This window comes from Pundamilia nyererei, unplaced genomic scaffold, assembly GCF_000239375.1.
Source record: "Pundamilia nyererei isolate P.nyererei 1_Seehausen unplaced genomic scaffold, PunNye1.0 scaffold00079, whole genome shotgun sequence".
Classification (NCBI taxonomy): Eukaryota; Metazoa; Chordata; class Actinopteri; order Cichliformes; family Cichlidae; genus Pundamilia; species Pundamilia nyererei.
Window position 1 is genome coordinate 1,880,421 of NW_005187480.1, and position 19,060 is coordinate 1,899,480.

General features: G+C 41.7%; 1 protein-coding gene across 3 annotated transcripts in view; it reads right to left on the reverse strand.

Annotated features, from left to right (window-relative positions):
- Positions 1-2,247: 2,247 nt before the first annotated feature.
- LOC102203450 (protocadherin-1-like) overlaps positions 2,248-19,060 on the reverse strand; it is a 218,037-nt gene continuing 201,224 nt past the window's right edge. For 2 of the 3 annotated variants that reach the window (XM_005737754.1, XM_005737755.1), the window contains exon 5: positions 2,248-4,778. In XM_005737754.1, the coding sequence (XP_005737811.1) occupies positions 4,351-4,778 (428 nt within the window). In that variant the 3' untranslated portion in view covers positions 2,248-4,350. The remainder of the gene's footprint in view (positions 4,779-19,060) is intronic. The other variant, XM_013912035.1, reaches the window with a different exon arrangement.

Here is a 19,060-nt window from a genome sequence, read left to right on the forward strand (position 1 = left end):
TCAGCTTGTTGGCATCGCTTTGATGTTCCCTCTTTGATTGTGAGAAAAGGATGTTCATGTCACATGCTGTAAAACATTAATGACTAGTCATTTAGGCTCATCAAGACTTTTGTGCTCGTGTGAGTGAGACAGTCACAAATCTGTTGCCTTTTTCTGGAAAGGAGCAGTTCTGGAAATGACAACATGAGGCAGATTCACTTTCTAGCAGAATTTAATATCTGTCATGTATAAGTCCCATATATGTGTAGGATTAACTGAAGAGGTTTTTTTAATTAAAATGAACATTTTCTTTTTTAATTGATGGACTGACAAATCTGTGGATAAAGCTACTGTCAGCTGTTCTCTTTTTCCCAATGGCTCGTCACAGTGAGCAGCTCCGCACGTTTCATTTGTTAGATTTTTTTAATGCTGAACGCCCTTCCTGACGGAAGCCTAAAGGGACATCTGTCTCCTTCCAGAATCGAGTGGGTCAGGCAAATCTGCTGGTATTCAGATTACAGATCAAAATCAGTTTTTTTGGATGCAGAGTCTGCACATGCACTTTTCATTTTAACCAGTCTTTGCAACATTACCAGATTTTGTAGCGCCTTTCAACAATTATTAGAAGACATGAAGAGTTATATTCTCTGTACAGTCTTAATTTGATGAAGCTGTTAAGGCAAAGGGATTTATAATTTGAAATTTCTAATTATGGACACCTAGTAGATGTGCATTACTATTTCTTCTCCAGGCCCAAAAATGCAAAAAGAAAAAGGTGCATGTTACGCTGTGTTCAGACTAAATGCAAAGCAGAGTTTTTGTGTTATGTGATTATCTCTCTGGTGACACAAACAGAGGCGGCCATGCTTCTATTAGCCGAGAGTCTCACAGACTGTGGATTCTTCTGATGCAGCTGACAATCACACATGGACTGGTTATTGCCTATCTTACTGTCTGCGTTTATGGGTAGTAGTTTTATATGGGGACATGAATAAAAGAGAATAAAAATAAAAGAGAGGGCCTTGAGAAAAGTGAACAAAATTGAACGACTTTCTTGTAAATTCTGAAAATATGTTGCTTAATTTCAGCCATCAGTTGTACTTTGCTGGAAGTAGTTCTATGGGTGAATATGTGCATGTTCTGAAATGGCTCTTCAATAAAACTCAACATCTGACCTTGATTCTAGGTTGGAGTTATACAAGCCTTCATGAAAATATACATCAGAGTAAATGTAAATGTTTTAATCAGTTGCCTGAGAAGCTGTCAGGTAAATCCCAGGTAGGGATGGACGTCGATGAAAATAATCTCACCACAGTTTTTGCTTTATTTTATGACTTTCCAGTTCAGTGTGAGACTAAATGACTTGTTCGGGAGATTTTTTTGCAGCACACTCTCTCACTGTGCCTTTCCTTTCATCCATCCACTCCCAGCTGGCGTGCATCACTACAGGTGAAATCTCACATTATCCTCAGCAGCCATTAACATGAGCCTCAGAATGAATGAACTTCCAAACCAGCTCACTTTTACTGGTGCAAATTATTGCCGGTAATATGCCGAGCCTCGGGTTGTAATTAGAGTTTCTGTGCTGTGCTGTGCTGTGCGGAGAGGGTGTTAGTGGACTCGAGCCTGTACAGGTGTCATTAATCCTGCATTCCTATGCGACTTCAGCACTGCAGGAAATGGCAGCCACCTCCCCCGCTGCACACAGCTAACAGGTTTAATAAATACTTCTGCTAAACGCCGCACGGCTCGGCCTCACACTGAGAAGGTAAAGAGGTGGGAAATAACGAGCGGCGACAAAGACTAGAGAGCTCTTCCTTCAAGCTCGAAAAACAGCAGGGAAACATTCACCACAGTCACCACAAGCACACTGAAGCCCACCACAGCTGTAAAGGATAAAGGAGCCATAACACTCTGTGGACTGTCAGCATCAGGAAACCTACAGCTGCTTTGTGCTTGTGGGACTGCCTCCAAAAACAAAACAGGCATCGCGAACAACATCTCCGCTCTCTGCTAAGCTTTGAAAGATTAAGTGAAGATTTTGGAAATCATTAATCTTAGATTATATTCAAATACTTTCTAAAAGTGAGCTCCCGATGCTGTGGCCTTCCAAGCTAGCAGTGGTAAGAAGTACGACATGGATGTGATGCTGATGATGATCACCTCTGAATAAGCAAATAAAATCAGTAATGCTTCCTGCACGCTTTAAAATGGTAAATGGCCTCATACTTATTAAGTGCTTTTCTACTCTCCTTGAGCACTCAAAGCACTTTATACTACAAGCCTCATTCACCCATTACTGCACACCTAAGCAGTGACCTTGGTGTCATGTAGTTGCAAGCAGGCATGGTGATAATAGTAGACACTGACTGCATGAATACAGATACTCATGTAGCACTAATTGTAGGCAGTGACTTTGACCCTAAAGTGGTAGCAAACAGAGCAATATTACACTCCCTGTGGATATTCATGGTCTTCCGAGGATGAATCTCAAGGATGATTATGGTTTGATTCACAACTACAAGAAGATTTTTATGAAATAATGCCTGAACATTCATGTTCTTTGGGGATGATGCAAACATCAGAAATGTTGAGATCCAACAGATTGCAATGCACAGGTCATGTTCTGCTCCCTGGAGTGTGAACCCTGGTATTTGAATTCCTTCTAAACCTTTCCTGTGATGTCACAAGACAAACTTTTTATTGAGTCTGAAATAAAAGCTTACAGGCTGTCACGGACTAGAGCTACAGCTATGACGATTCTCCATTAACACTTTATTGAGTTGTTTATTTGGATCAACTGGATTATAAATTTTAATCTCAAAAGATCTGTGAGATCTGGAGCCACTGGACAAACTAAAAGCTACTCACTTAAGTTCAGAATGATATACAGAAAAGCAGGAAGTCTTCAGACTGGAGAAGCCGAAACTCTAACTAATTTGAAAAGCTTTTTTTAAATTTTTTTAACCTTTTCGGCTTCATTAATGCAAATGCTCGTAATCAATCCGTTATCAGAAACTGCACAATAAACAGAGTAATCATTTCTTCTTTACGATGAACAATGCTGCCTTAAGCTGAGCACTTTAAACTTTTAGGTCTCTCACATGTGAATGTATCATGGCATCGAAGATAATTCGATGCCAGAAAGAAAAATGATCAGTTTGATGCAAGAAAACCGTCATTTGACTATTTTTGGATACCCTTCTGTAACATTCATGTTTAAGTTTATCATATTATGGTATACTACTGACAACAGCATGAATAATATAATCGCTTCTTAGATTCTGAGACTCTGAAAGAAGCACTTAGGTTTCCTTCAGTTCTGTATGAAGTTGTATCGGTGCGCCTCTAATGTTTCTGCTTCCTCGTTAACGTAAATTCCACCGTGTTCCAGTGTTGGACAGCAGAGGAAAAATGATTAAAAAGTCTTGTGTTTGTAACTCGGCACCGTTGGTGATGCTCAAGAGTCCAGGTTCCTGCAGTGTGACGGCGAATGCCACGGCATCATTTCTCTCTACATGCAACCATTTTCAGTCCAGTGTTACATGAAGAGCTGCAGAAAGATTAACGGCCACGGATCCGCTCTGCCACAGCAGTTTCCACTGTCACTGTTTGTAATATTTACAGCCTGTACAATGAAAAAAAGACTTCTCCACAGCAAAATAAAGAAAAGAAACCTTAACTAAATATCTCAAGATTGGAAAACAGCTGTCTTTCTACAAATGTCTCACGTTAACGATGAGCTGCTCCTGACAAAAACAAGCCAGTTGATTTGATGCAACTTGGCTTAAAAACATAATATTTCCCTGTGTCTTCGAAGGTGACAGAGAAAAACTAGAAAGAAAAGTAAATCCAAAAAAAGAAAATGAGGATAGATAGCAATACACAGTATACTTAAGTAGGATTTACAAGAAGTTATTTCCCTTCACCCCCCGGAAGGTTTGTTTTTTGTTTTTTTCCGTTTTCCGGTCCCACACAGCAACAAAGCTAAAGCAACACAAAAAATCCAGCTGAAAAACGTGAGTAGCTAAATAGTTTCCCCTTTAAATTATCACAACAATGTGGTGTCGTTTACATTCCTTCCAAAGCAGCTCAAGCCGCATTTTCATTAATTGATTTTGAATTTCTTCTATTTTACATGTGATTGGTTTTTGCAGGGGGTGGGGATGTCTGTGGGTAGAGGTGGAGGGGGCTAAAGCCTTGTAGGTAGATGCATTTATAAAAAAGGTAAAAGGGGGAGTAGGTGCTGTGGCACAGCAAGTTATAGGCACAGGGGGCAGCTGTGAGGGGGCGCGACAGGTGGTGGCGAGCAGCTGGGCGGTGGGGAGCGCTGGGCGATGAGTGTGGGTTTTAAGGTGGAGAGCTGTGCCCTCACAGGTAGATCTCCCTCTTGGAGGTTTGGCCGGTTGGAGTGGTAGCTGAGTGGTACTCCACCGCCTGGCTCAGCGGGATCTCCTCCATGCCACAGTCTTTACTGGATGAATCTCCGCCACTGGGGTAGGCACTGCTGTAGGGTGTCATGAAACGCATGTTGGCCACTTTGGAGCTGCTGCCACCGCCGCCACCACCTGGTCCACGCTCCTCCATCGGCAGGGGCTTGGGGCTGCCGTTGGCCATCAGCTGCTCCTGCCCGTCCATCTCTTGGTAAGGCACAAAGGTGGAGAGCTTGGGGGCATTCTTGGATACCTTGCGGTTGGGAGAAGGCTGGCCGGGCATCCAGCAGGAGTCAGAGTGGCCAAACTCGGTGCACTCCCGGGTGCATTTACCGGTCATTGCCACGTCGGGAAGAGGCCTGAGATCTGCAGAGAGACACAACAAAACAGAGAAGAGAAAGCATGAGTACCGTGGAAACAGCAGCGCGAGGAAAGGTGGGAGATGAAGATGACATTACGGTGCAGAGGTTTCACATAAAAAGCCTGAGATAATAAACTCTAGTCTGGGCTTGATGTACCAGCTGCAACAATAGCGATCCAGATTAGGAGGTTTTAAGGATTTGGGTGGGATAAGTTCAAGTCCTGTCCTGCTTTTGTTTCCACTATTACTCTCGGGTGAGGTTTAGACACTTTAAACTACTCGGTTAGGGTTAGAAAGAGTGTTTTTTGGTGTTTTCTCAAGGTTTGGGTTAAAAGGAGCACATCACACTCAACCACTGCAGAAAAATATATTTGCAGTGACAGCCCCATCTCACTATTGTCATAACCCAGTGGGTTACACACTGCTGCCAAAGGACATCTTGTGCTTGTACACAACAGCAGCTTTGACAAAATGCTATTATTTGCCACCTCTGTGAAGAGAAGCGCCTGTAATGTGTCTTTTTGTGGAATGGTCTTTAACAGTGTCTGTCTGCTATTCTGAGTTGTATAGGTAGTGTCCCGTCGCTTGTTGTTGTTGTTGTTGTTGTTGTCTCATCTCAGCAAATGAGGCCCCAAACCTGGACCTTTTAAAGCTAATAAATAAAAAGTCAGAGAAGCTTTAGAATTGATTGTCACTCCATGTCACCTTAGCTATATGAATATTGGCTAAAATACAAATGAAGCTTTGAAGATGGGAGTTTTGATTACATTTGCAAATCTGCAGAATTTGATTGAACAGGCCGGGGATACGGACACAAGGATTTAAGATCTGTATTTAAGTTCGGGATGGATATGCCCATTATTTCCTTTCTCAGATTTGAAGAGAGCAAGCTGGACTCTGATGCTTTTTCTTCTTTGCAACCTATTATGATAAAGCTTGGATTCCGGTTACTATAGGCTAGCACTTTTTTCCAGGTATATGCATATAAATACCTCCAGCAGTAACAAATGTGTGTCTGCAAGTCTTTCTTTTTTATTGTTATTTATTAGGTTGAACTTTACTTGCTGTTTTGTGCATTAATGCTCATCTGTGGGATTTTGTCTTATGTAGCAGAACAATTTCCCCTGAGAGTTTGCAGCTAAAAGGCAAAGTTGGTTGTAAATTGCATTTGACTACAGTCAGATAAATGTGTTTGCTGAATAAATATTGGTATTTATGTATCCAAAGATCTCATAAATGATGCCTTTGTTCTGTAAAATCTAACAAAACTGCAAGTGCAGTGTCACAGTTCAGCTGTGTACAGGCTGGCGAGAGCAGGAGATGCTGATTAAAACTGTCATTACCCCTTTATCCACACGCAGTTCTCTCTATTTGAAGAAAATTAATTAAAGCTCTGTGTATTTTTAAAGTCACTAATAGTTCACAAAGTGCCAGGAATTTGTTGCTGACAGAAGGAATGCGCAGATCCAACGATGGGCGCTGAGCGTGAAACAGGATCAGCTGATTTAGTGAAGGAGGGAAAAACACGCTCAGGTTCATTAAAATATTAATTAGGTTTCGCAAACAGCCACTTAAGGCTAAAATAACAATTCTGTTACTGCCTTGTTCTTGAAAAAGAAAAATGACATAATGAAAGATGATGGCTGCAGAAAAAAAAACATCTGTGTTTTAGTGTGTGATTATTACGGTCACGATTTCTCAAATCTGGATTTTCTTTTTTTGTTTTTCTGTAAGTTGTTGAAGCTTCTCATCCTGTACCTCTGAGGTACCTCTGAGGTACGGAGGCAGACAGATGGAGACTGACAGACAGACGCGGGGCTGAGTTCGCATTTTAAAGAAATCACAGCTTAGAGTGGAAAAAGGTCAGAGATGGAAGCAGAAATATCAATGCGTATGCAGAAAGTAACCTTTCTCCTGTGCGTGACATTAGATCATTCTTTGATACTAGAGGCTAGGGGCTCAAGAGGGGGCAGAGGAGGTGGTGGTCCTCCTGGGGGATGGCGCTTATTTCCCAAAATGGCCTCTGCTTCATGCATAATTGAAATTCATTGCCTCCTTTTTGCAAAAAAGGAGCTACAGTCGGCTTTTCTGTCTGTTTGCGGCTTGATGTGTGCGTTCTAATCCCGCGGAGTGCTGAGTAGCGGACGCGCTCTGTCTTTTTTCAACGCTTCCCCTCCCGTATTCTCACGGCCGCCGCTGCCATGGATTTTAGTTTTTAAGCACTTCCCATGCAAAAGCAAGGTGCTTGCAAAAATGTTAAGTCATGTGCGAGTGGCTGCCGAGTTCAGAGCGGCTGTTTAATAAGTGCTTTGCCTCCAAACGTCGTGTCAGCAGGAGGCTTATAGAGCACGGACTGCCTCAGAGCTGTACAGCTGAACACACTCCAAACTTGACTCACTTCCACAACAACAGACGAAGGACTCAGCACTTGAGTTCAGCTGGACTACTGTGTGCACGGGAACTTTGTTAAACTAAAGCTGCGATCACTGCCATCGACTTTGCCGGTGGGAGAACAGTAGAAACTTTATTAGAAAAGTCTTCCAGGAGCAAATATTACATTCGGCTCTGTAGCATTTTAACCAGTGCCCACTGAACAAGGGAATACTGGCAGGCAGCATTTACACGCCAGCATTTCCTCGTGGTCATACACATGCATGGAAGTTACTTTCAATTGTAATTTGAGGGATTGATATTTACAGTACTTATGACCTAAATTATTTATAATAGCTAATGTGACACAGATTTACATGATTGCAGATTTAGGCAGATTAAACCGAAGCTTTCGAGTTGTCACTATCAAAACAGAGGCTGAGCCCAAAAAGCTTCACACTCTCTGGACTTTCAGGAAATTTGATCTTACCCATCCTGCTCCCCTGACAAACAGATTACAGGCCAGGTAATGCATGCAGGCCACCACAGACGGTGTCAAATCTGATCTCATAATTAAAGCTAGTCCTCCCACACAGCAATCACCATTTGGCCCAAATGTGGCCTTGCACTTACAGTTTCCTTTAGGCCACATTTGGCTTTGGCTAATCCTGCTAACTCAAAGCACGGCTTGAGTTTTATGTGGCAAACTTGAGGTGTGCTGTTGGGCCACATCTGGCTACCAGAGCAGATCGTGCCAGTGCCACAACTGAGCTGAAAGTGCTTTGAACAGCTGAGATTTGGTGTGTTTTCTATGCAGGCTGTTCTCCTTTCCGATCTCGAGACTCTGCACAAGTTTAAAAAAAGTCTATAACAAGGGTTTGTTCACTTAATGTTTAGTATAAGGGTTTTTGTGTTCACGGTTCTACATGTTTAAGAGTGGCATCAAATGATACAGGACAGGTTAATTCAGGCAGGTCTTCAGTGACCTCCCTTATTTTTAACTTTAAGCTTTTTACTTTTAAACCCATTTATTTCAAAATAATCTGTTCTGTCTATAAGTCAATCTTGCACCAACCCTGCCAAATAGAGTTACAGATGTTCCTCCTGGAAGGTTCAGCCCCTCTGTCTGTCACTGTTTGTCATCGCGAGTTCTCCGACACTGTCAGAGTGGAGTGTTTTTCTCAGGGGAGCCATCTTTGAACAGGTGATGTTTACAAGAGTAACAGGAGATAAACAGGAAGCTCACCTTCTGTTCGATCTTTGCAGTCACAGCACAGTTCAATCAAACTGTTGTTTCATGCCTCATTTCAAATGAAAGCAGGCAAGTCTGGTCAAAAATACCGTACATCACATCTGTGTGTTACAATTAGGTGGAAAAAATGTAAATACATGTATCTATTTAATGATGTTTGACATTTTTACTTGTTTCTATTCATATATTGACACGGTTTGTGTTTTTTCCAAATTTTGGCCACCTGTCCCTTCAGAAGAACTGGTACGCTTTATTAACTGTATGAGAATACAGATACCAATGAAGTCTTCTAGTTCTACAATTTTGTTTTACATGTACACTGACAATAAAGGGCTATTCTATTATATTCTATTTTTCAAAAGATATAATAATCTCTTTCCTTTCACGACAGATAAATGCCATTACCAATTAGCAGTAACATTAGCACGACTTTAAATGTCTCACAATAAGAGCTTCTAAAAGCTCTAATGGTGGTTCTATGGTTCTAAATCGGAAACATTTCTTTTTACCATGGATTCGTTCCTAACGATTTTTAAAGATGTCTCAGAAAGCAGTGATAAGTAATAAGTGTATAAAATATGATACAGGTGATACATAACAGGTGGTGTGCAATTGTGCACAAATAGAATTAATGCTGCAGAAATCTGTATTACAATAAATGTATCAGGACCCGATAGAAAGTGCAGAGATTAAAAAATGTTCAATCCAGTTTCAAACACTGGCCTTTAACTCTGAGCAATATTTGCCAATTTACAGAGTACTGTATGTGTTTATTTAGTTATACGAAACTGTACGTATGCATGCACATACCTGTATGATCAAAGACGGTATACAACCTAACAAAACTCCAAAACACTCACTGAACTCATTAAAAAGTACAGGAGCAAATCAGAGCGTGAACCTGTATCCAGGCCTCGGCCCAGCGATCTGTAACTCTAATCACAGAATTAGGGCTGATGGGGGTCATGTTTGTCCTAATTAGGCACAAGCACTAATTGGCCTTGTTTTTTTGATAGAGCTAATTGGCGAGCACGATGGGAGGAAGAGTTTGGGCGGTTAGGGTTGGTTGTGGCTAAGATGTGAGATCAATAACGATTTTGGCTAATAAGGCCTTCCTCTGTTGGTGGACATTAGCTGGGTGCTGCAACCACCGCCGCCGCTCCTTCAGCACAGATCTTCATCAAAGACAGCATGAAGGCTGATCAGATGTTTGCGAAGGCTGCTGACTCGCCTGCTTTTCCTGACTCTCATTAGTGGCTGAAGCACAAATGTAATTATCTGAGAACTTTGTCACCACATCAATTAGACACAAACTTTGACTTAAAGCTGGTGGGACTCATTTACTTTCATAGAGTGTTACCGTGTTTATATTAATGCATGTTTTCAGTTCATATCTGACTATTTTCTTGTACTGTTTTATTGTATTGATATCATTTTCATTCATTTCATCTCAAACTTTGCTCTGCAGCTTGATGCCCACAGCATGCACCGATAAAGTTGTCAGAGTATGTCTGTCTGTGATATGACCCTTATGACCAAGAGAACAAGCTCAAACTCAAAAACATAATAAAAAAGATATTTTAAATTAGCAGTGGCAAAAATTTCTACAACAGCAGTATTTCTATTTTACTATGTCGACGGGATGCAGAGAGACTTCACTGTTTATGCGCGATGTCTCAACCCGGTCGGGGCAGATGGCTGCCCCTCCCTGAGCCTGGTTCTGCAGGAGGTTTCTTCCTGTAGGGAGTTTTTCCTTCCCACTGTCGCCAAAGTGTTTGCTCACAGGGGGTCATACGATTGTTGGGGTTTTCTCTGTATGTGTTATTGCAGGGTCTACTTTGCAACATAAAGCACCTTGAGGTGACTGATGTTGTGATTTGGCGCTGTATAAATAACATTGAATTGAATTCAATTGATGTGAGGTCTATTTTCATCATTAGTTATCATTAGAGATTTTGAGCATTTGCCCTTCTATAAAAAAGAAAAACGTTTTTTTGAAACTAACTGAACACACTAGAGCTCCCCAGAGGATGAACCCCTTCCAGAAAACATCTTGCATTTTTTTTTACCTTACATTTCTCGTGTTCTTTGCCAAAGTGTAGGGGCACACATGGTCAGCTGTGTGGTGGCAGAAATATTCACTCAGTATAGTCATATACCTCTGCATCTGCGTAACATGAATAAATGTATGTGGTGTAGTAGCATTATTAAGTTGCATTTTTATGTACCTTTGACCAGTAAATTTAAACTCATTCATTTAGATAGGGCCTTGGAAACAGCTGCCCACATGCATCACAAAGATGACTGCTAACTGACAAGATCTGCTTCTAAAAGTTCTTGTAGTCAGCACGAACGATGTGGGGGAAAATGGGGTGATGTGATGTGCTGAGCGATTTCGACAAGGGCCAAATCATTAAGATTGAATTTGACTGGAGTATCATGGAAACTCGTCAGTAGTGCTGAGTAAACACTGAAAGTTGTCCAGTGAGGGCTGTCTTGTTTGAACAACTGTGATCTATGGCAACTCCAACTCTCAACCTGCATTACTCAAAAGATCTGCCGCCAAGATCGGAGCGCCTGATCGCACGGGGTACATTCAGAAGCCTCATAAAGCAAATCCCTCACTGGGCGGGGTCGTAATGTTTTTGTTGAGAGGCACTGAGATGACTGGTATGATTAACCATCTGACCTCCCCGGGGTGACAAACATCACAAAACATTTAGCAGTTTAAAAAGTTCCCTGAAGCACCAACAGCTGCAGCTGCAGCATCGTTCGGCGGCTTCAGCCTTCTTGTCAGCTCTTATGGAAAGTTTGAAAAGTTCTGGGGTAACCCCCGGAGGAGGAAACGCTATCTGTCTTCCCCCTTCTACCCTCGGCAAGGCTCGGCTTCGGTGCTGTCAGAGGGCTGAAACACTGAACACTGAATTCAAGGTTGCCTCTATTAGTCAGGGCGATTTAAAATGGAGTAGCCCTCCTGAGTTTTTTCCCCCTGTAGCCCTTATCTGCACTCTTGAGTTCCAGTTAACCCCAGGGACCCTCACACGCCCTAGCAACCCCTCTCCCTGCATAATACACTCCTCTACCTTGGTCACCATTTTCTGGTCAAACTAATTAGATTTCAGTGTCCCCGCTTGGGAAGATGTCAGTGGTATGAAATGGAAATAATTTCCAGATGAGTATCTGACATTTTACGCTGTCGACTGGAGTAAAGAGCCCAGGCGGATTGGCTCTCTCTTTCCCTTTTTTCCCCTCCTCCTCTTCTCCTTCCTCTTTTCCGCTCCATCACTTTAGTCTCAGAGATATGCTAAATCCTCGTGCTTACCCCCGCTCCGCTCGGTCCTGGGTGATAAATGGAAGCAAATGTACACAAAAGAGAGCTTCTCTTTTTTCTGCTTATGCTTGAAGTGTTAATGTGTTTAATTACTTTGAAGCTGGATTTTGCATGTGTGTGTGCGTGTGTGTGAGAGAGAGAGTTTGTGTTGCAATAAAAGCAGCGGCAGGAAAACCTTCAATTAATGTCTTTTCTCTGTCTATGACAATAGCTCCAATTTATCTTATAGGAACAATAGAGGAGTGAGAGGAGGTGCAGCTGCTCTGAATGCTCAAAGACATCCAGGAGAAAGCGGACGACGTGCCGCTTCCCCCGCTGCAATCAGCGGTGATGCCAGCAGCCCACATACACAGAGATACCTTCATTTCAGACAATTCACTGACTTGCACTCCCTTCCTGGAGGCTATAACTATGGCGCTTGGATCAGACTAAACCACATTTCATTTCTTTGAAGAGTTTTCATGGTTTTTGTGCCAAATCAGGTGATTGCAAGGCTACAAATTTGCCATTTATTCCAATGTGCATGTGATGATCACGCAGGAGGCTCAACAACGATGTTGCCTGAAGAGTCTTAGCATTGATAGTCCACTAAAGTCATCGTAGAGCAAATGACTAATTATTTTGCATGGATAGCAAACTGAATGATCTTCTTTTTCAGTATCTCTTCGTTAGTGTGTATTTATTTTTCCTATTAACCTGGAGCTCTAAAGTCCTGGGGATAGAGAGCTTATAGATGAAGTCACCAGCTCTAGCTTGGCCTAGTTTTTGTGACCAAGGTCCATCTCCGTCCGCTCACCTCCAACTGCTCACAGCAGATAGCCGGGTTCTGCCAGAGGTTTCTTCCTGTTAAAACGTACTTCTTCCTTCCCACTGTCGTCAAGTGTTGCTCACAGTGGTTGTCTGATTGCTGGAGTTTTCTCTGTATTACTGTAGGTCTTTACTTTAGAATACAAAGAACCTTGAACAACAACTATTGTGTGATTTGGTGCTATGTAAATAAAAGTGAACTGAGGGTGCAGCAGTAGTGCGGTAGGTAGCACCATCACATGACATGGGTTTGAATCGTTTTGTTGGCTAGGCCTATATGTGTGGCATTTGAATCTTCTCTCTGTGCATGAGTGGGTTTCCTGCAGGAACCTCAGCTTCTTCTCACAGTTCAAAGACATCTAAGTTTAAATTGAGTGTAAATTGGTGTGCTCTATGAATGCCTTTTTATCTATGTTACTTAGGATTGTACATTGGATTTTTGCACACATTGGTCCTTATGCATTAAATATCAGAAAAGACTCCAGTGAGCGGTAAAAAGATTTCCAGTGCTTACAAATCATCATTCTGTGATGTCAGGAAAGGGCTAAGAAACAGCCAATTTCATAACTATAACATACACAATAAGATTGTAAATATAAAGGAATGTACTACTGTTTTCATTCTTTTGTGGGATTTGCGAGGAAACAATATTGTATAAATTTCATATACAGAAATCAGACACTTTCCCTAAAAAAGTCCACCAGTGCAGTAACACAGCAGCAATTTATACAGCCAGCTTGTCATGAAAATATAAATGCAATGTTCTAGGTATGACAGCCTCATCAAAACTGTGTCTTGTTAACATACAAACCAGCAATATTGAAATTCTACCCTGGCAGCAAGTGGAGACACACCAGACCTGCAGCATTTTGAACAGATTCCTGCTCTGCATTGCTCCGCCTCAGCTACCAAACCTTATCCACCTCCTCGGTTTGTATTACACCTACATGTGTTCCAGCCTTTATTTAACCCTTCATACTCTACCAGGACAAAATCCAGAGCTGTGACGATCAAACTACTTCCCAGCTGAGTGTAATAACAGACAGGCATTGTCGCTGTGCACGCAGCAGAAGTTTTTTTCCCCCGAATAACATAATTATCACTTTGTATTACACGATAAACACACACTGCTGTAAACCTGGATCTGCAGTCACAATCACACAGCGCCTCAGATCAGTAATGCTTGTAAAAACACACCAACATTCAGATCTCCTCAGTGTGTGCTGCACTGTGTGTTCCTATTAAGATTTCACAGGCATCAGTCTAAAAAGCTTTTCAAAGTGTTCTCCCAATTGTTAATGATGCTTCTAACAATAACACGCCATTCAAATGGAACTCGCCCCGCTCTGCTGCTGTCACTGAGGTTTCAGACACTCTGAACTTAAAGGATCCTAAAAGATCTGAGCCAATTGTGTTCGTGCACTGAACCCTGTGCACATATCTTCAACTGTGAGGTGGCCAGCTAGTTAACTCTTGGTCTACATGCATGTATTTCTGGGCTAACTATGCATAATGTGAATTAGCAATATGGCAGCTTTAGCAGAATTTTAAAGTCGAAGGTTTTACCACAGATATCATATGATATCTCTGTATTGGAATCCATGGGAATTTCAAAACAGCACTGATTGTGACAGAAGAGAAAAAAAACAATGGAATAAAAGTTAATTTAGATCATGCCTGAAATTAAATACTCGCGAAAAACGTTCTCTGGTATTTCTTGCTAAAACTACTTTGTTATGTTAACAGCAGTATTGTGGTTCAGGTTAACATCTATACACCATTCCACCATGTCCCATGTAAAAATACTCTTTGCCCCATATTTGGTCTATTAGCCCAGCACTGCTAAAACGGCACTATTAAACATCCTGACAATGAGATTTCTCAGATATGCTCTGTTGCCTTTTTATTTTCAGCAGCATTTCATCTCTGCTTTTTTACACAGCACATTTTGATTAGAACGTACATTAGACTTTAATTTTCAGAAGAAAACATTTTTTTCATAATTGGTGAACTTATTAAAATCAAGCTGTTTCTTCTACGAAAACCAGGTGGCTAATTGCCATGGTTTTTTTTGGCTGCGTCTTCAAAACATGCGATGAATGAAATGATTTGTGTATAAAAAAAAAAAAATGTTGTTTTTTGCAAAGCTGCAGGAAGCTTTTTGATAAACAATACTGTCGCCCTGATGCACGCTGCTTTGTGCGACTCCAGATCTTTACAAAGAGGTTAACAGGACTCATAGACTCATTATTTGGGAATTGTGAGCCACCTTGAAATAAACTGAAATGATCTTTCCAGGAAAAAATGGGTACTGCGTTCAAAGAATCATTTGAATGACATGAGCCGCACCTTTCCATGATTTTTTGGGCCCGGTGGCTTCCTCCAGCCGAGCTCGCGGGCTTTCTATTTGCTCCATGCACACATGAAACAGAGAACGTAATTGAATCTGCCAGCTCTTCTTGACTATCCGCAAGTCATTAAACAGTATTGAAATTACAGTTAAAAGGAACCGTTTTAAGAGGCTTGTGGTGCTCAGAAGAATTCATTCCCCATTTTACAGCAGCTCGGTTTAGCGATCGTGTTTGAAAGATGTGCTTTTGGGCCAGTTTTTGACACAGAAGTTGAAGAAAACCAGCGAAGCCACTTCAGACTGCATTTAGGCCAGATCCATTCCTAGGGCTCTTTCTCTCCCCTTCTTTTCATTGTTTAGTATCTCTCTCCCTCTCCTTCTCTCGCTGTGACCCCCCAGTCTGGCTCCGTGCTGAAACCTTGCCGGATCTAATTAAACTTTGGGCAGATTAGAACTTTGCCTTGTCAGTCTTTATTCATGCTTAAACAAGTTATTACTTTTTGAGAAATTAAATTAGCCGGCAATTAATTAATCGACACAGAGCTGGGAAAGAGGACGAAGGGGAGGAGAGACGGAGGGGGTGGGGTGGGGGGATAAAAGTTGAGGAAAAGATGACAGGAAAAAAAAGGGGGAGAAAAGAAGTCAGGTTTGGCAGAAAATGAAGGAAAGGAGTCTGAGATTTATCACACAGATTTGAAGGAAAGAAAAAAGAGGATATTAGATATTTAAATGTCATCAGTTCTTTCACTAATTAGCAGGAGAGCGCCACGCAGATGAAAATCATTTGTGTTTTTTTCTTTCGAACATTAACATTTGATGCTTTCAGAAGCCCCTCGCTCTCCCTTCATGCCAAGATGTTATTAGACAACCCCCCCCCCCCACACCCCTCTTTTCTTTTTTTCCAAATCCAAAATTAATTCACCCCTTGACTCCCTCTGAAGGCAGAAGAAAAAAAAAACAAACAGACTGAGAGAAGAGAAATAAAATAGTCGTTTCTTTGTTTCCGCTTTTTGCTTCTCGCTCCATCGCCTTCTCTTTTTTTTTTTTTTTGGCAGTGGCAGTGGCGTCTCCTCCTCTGTGACATTAACGTATTGATTGACACGTTTAAAATGAGTCCCCCTCCCAAATCTCCCCTCTGCTTCCTGCGAGGTCTAAATCCATTTCCTGCTTAAAGCCCGGGGTGTCTAACCAGCCAACCAACCAAACAACAGGGCAGCCGAGGCGACAGTCGAAATGAAATACTGGAGGGGCCGACGAGGCCAGAGCAGACACGCTTCCTTCATCGTGTCTTTCTTGCTTTCTTCTTAACACCTTCTGGTTTCTTTCATTTAATCTCCATGTTTTGTCTATAATCCACCTTTTCTTGGATACTTGCAACTCACCTAAAAGTCCATCCTTTCATCCAGGGCACTTCATGAGGACACTTATTGTGAATTGGCACAATATAAATCAAACTCATTGCGAAATGTATTCATGCATTTGGAGTGATTTTGACAGCTTTCCGTGCCTAACCTTTAATTTCCTAAACGTCTACCCTTCTGCATTTCCTTCTTTGACCATACTATTTCCTATTTCCCCCCTCCTGCCTTCCTATCATCTCTCCTTTCTCCTGCTTTTCTAAATCCACTCTTCCTTCCAAACAGCCTCTCTTTGTTTCCGTCTCCTTTCCCCCTTTTAAGATCTAAAAGATGATTTTACCAAATCACTGTAAACAAATGATTCCCAAAGGAGACGGGACCAAAGGAAAAACTGAGGAAAAAATTTTCACTCTGCAAACTCTGGTAGTTTTGTTCTTTCTGCCCTGCTTTCTTCCAATATGCTTCCTTTTTCTGACTTCCTATTTCCTTCCAAACAGCCACACTCACCTGAGCTGCATTTACACCTCTTCTGCTGTTCAGTCGCTCTTTATTGATTCTGGACTAATTCGTGCTTAACATCCCTTCCCGGCTGATCGATAAGCCGCTGCAGCATCTGCTCGGCTCTGAGCTCATCAATACGACCGCAGCAGCAGTCGCTTGGATAACGACGTGATGCCGGTAAAGGACACACGCAGAGGCTACAGCGGAGTTTGTAATTGGTTCTGTCGAGTGACACACGTGAGTTTTAGGTGTTAGATGGGAAACTGGTCATACTGGTAATTTTGGTTTAAAAATTAAAAGTCTGGTGTCTAATCCCTATATCCCTATAGAATCATTTGGATTGTTGACTATTCTTGAGCATAAAAATACATTTCCTTGCACAGCGATGCCATCATGTGTGGTGTACCAGCTGATAGTTGCTCTTTATTGGAGTCACACATTGTGCCTGTGTTTTCCTTTATTAATTAGAAATAACGTAGACGTGTTTGGCACAGATTCTTTGTCGTTGTTTCAAACTTTAGCACCAGCAAAAGTGAAAATAAAGCATGAGTGTGTTCTTGTTGCTGTAACCGCTGCTGGTCTCATTTCATCAGAAGCTCAGCGTGATGCAACACTGCTGAGCTGCCGGCACTGACCTGAACTGTTTTTTTACTTTTACTATTTCAGTACAAGACTTCCTCTTCCTCATCCAGCTAGCATCGGTACTTCCTGTCCTCTGGAGAGAAATGTCCCCACCTTTGATGAGTTTACAGTAAATGGCACTAATCTGTCTCTTCAGCAGATCGGGTGGACAGGGATGGATTTTAAAAGTATTTTGAGTGAACCTCCCGGTTAAGTAACCAAAGTTTTTATTTGTAGCGTTTTGTATTTGTGATCGGTGCCTGAAAACCAACTAAAGCAACTGCAATAGAAAACGCCCCGAGCTATATCAAGTACAATAACACAGCAGCTTCTCCTGGCCATAAATATTTGACCACTGCATCCTGCTGTGTGTGTGTGAGTGAGTGAGAGAGTTAGAGAATGTGTGAGCGAGTGTGTGTGAAAGAGAGGTCATTAATGATGCAGAGGAACATGGTTTGTGTTTGCTTTGAATGCACAAACTGACCTGAATACAGAAACTCTGGCTTGGCTCGGAGCTGGCAGCCGCAGCACATCTGCATCTCTTTAAAGGGAAATCCTCCATCCTTTTTTTTTAAATTTTCATAAACTAGGTCTCACTTTGGTAATTTTATGCAAGTGGTGGTGCTCGTATTGTAAACCAGCTGATGTATTTGCATCTTTTTAGTTATTTTTGGTCTCTTTTCTTCAAGAAATGGCCGGCTAAGTTGGCCAAAGATTACATTACATTCTCCTTTCCAGACACTCTTATGTTTATGTATGCAGACTGTTGTAGCCCGACTCAGCTCTATACTACAAATAATCTGTTCCAGCACAGCAGAAAGATCAGTCTGCATCCAAGAATATAACCTATGCTTGTTAGATTTTCTTAAATGAATAAAAACACTGCCAATTTGTAAGTTATGACATTGCGGGTTGAATAAATAAATGGATAAACAATTTTTAAAAAGTAGAAATGGTGTTTCTGCATGCTGCTTTGTGGATAATTAGGTAGATTATTTATCTCCAAGCTGATACCTGAATGTCGCCCACTCCCACCCCTAATGTGGACATCCAAACCATCACTGGCTCAACATTAATACGTCTATTATCATCACTCGTGGATTCATGTGGATACAGGAGTCCATTTGTGTCTCTACGTGGACGTCAAGCTGCCAATTATCACATGCGTGAGAACATTCCAGTACATTATTATCTCAATTTAGACACCAGGTTGTCAGTTTTGCTTGTGTGAGCGAATATTGGCGGCTTTGTGCATTGCTTGATGCCCATGATTGCCTCATTAAGGACAAGCGAGTCCATCATTGTTTGTACGTGGACACCTGGAAGTCTAGCTGCTCTGTGTGGATGCAAAGGGGTCCATACTATCTGGTCATGTTTAAATCCACCTCTACTCTTAAAGGATAGCAAGGTGATGGATGGAACTCAGGTTAATTGTACCTGCCAGTCATCTGCAAACTGAGGCAGAATAATTAGTACTGTTTAATTATTATTTAAATCTACAGGGTTTCAGGAGTCCCGTTGGTTTTAGTGAAACCGGCCAGTACAACTCATAAACAGCTTTGTCATAAAATCTTTGTTTTCTGTTATAAAGCAAGCCTGCGGACATACAAGTGGAACTATGAGTGCCAAAGAATCCACTTAAAAAAGTCTAGATCCATTCTGACTCAGTTTCATATGAGCATACTACCTATAACAAC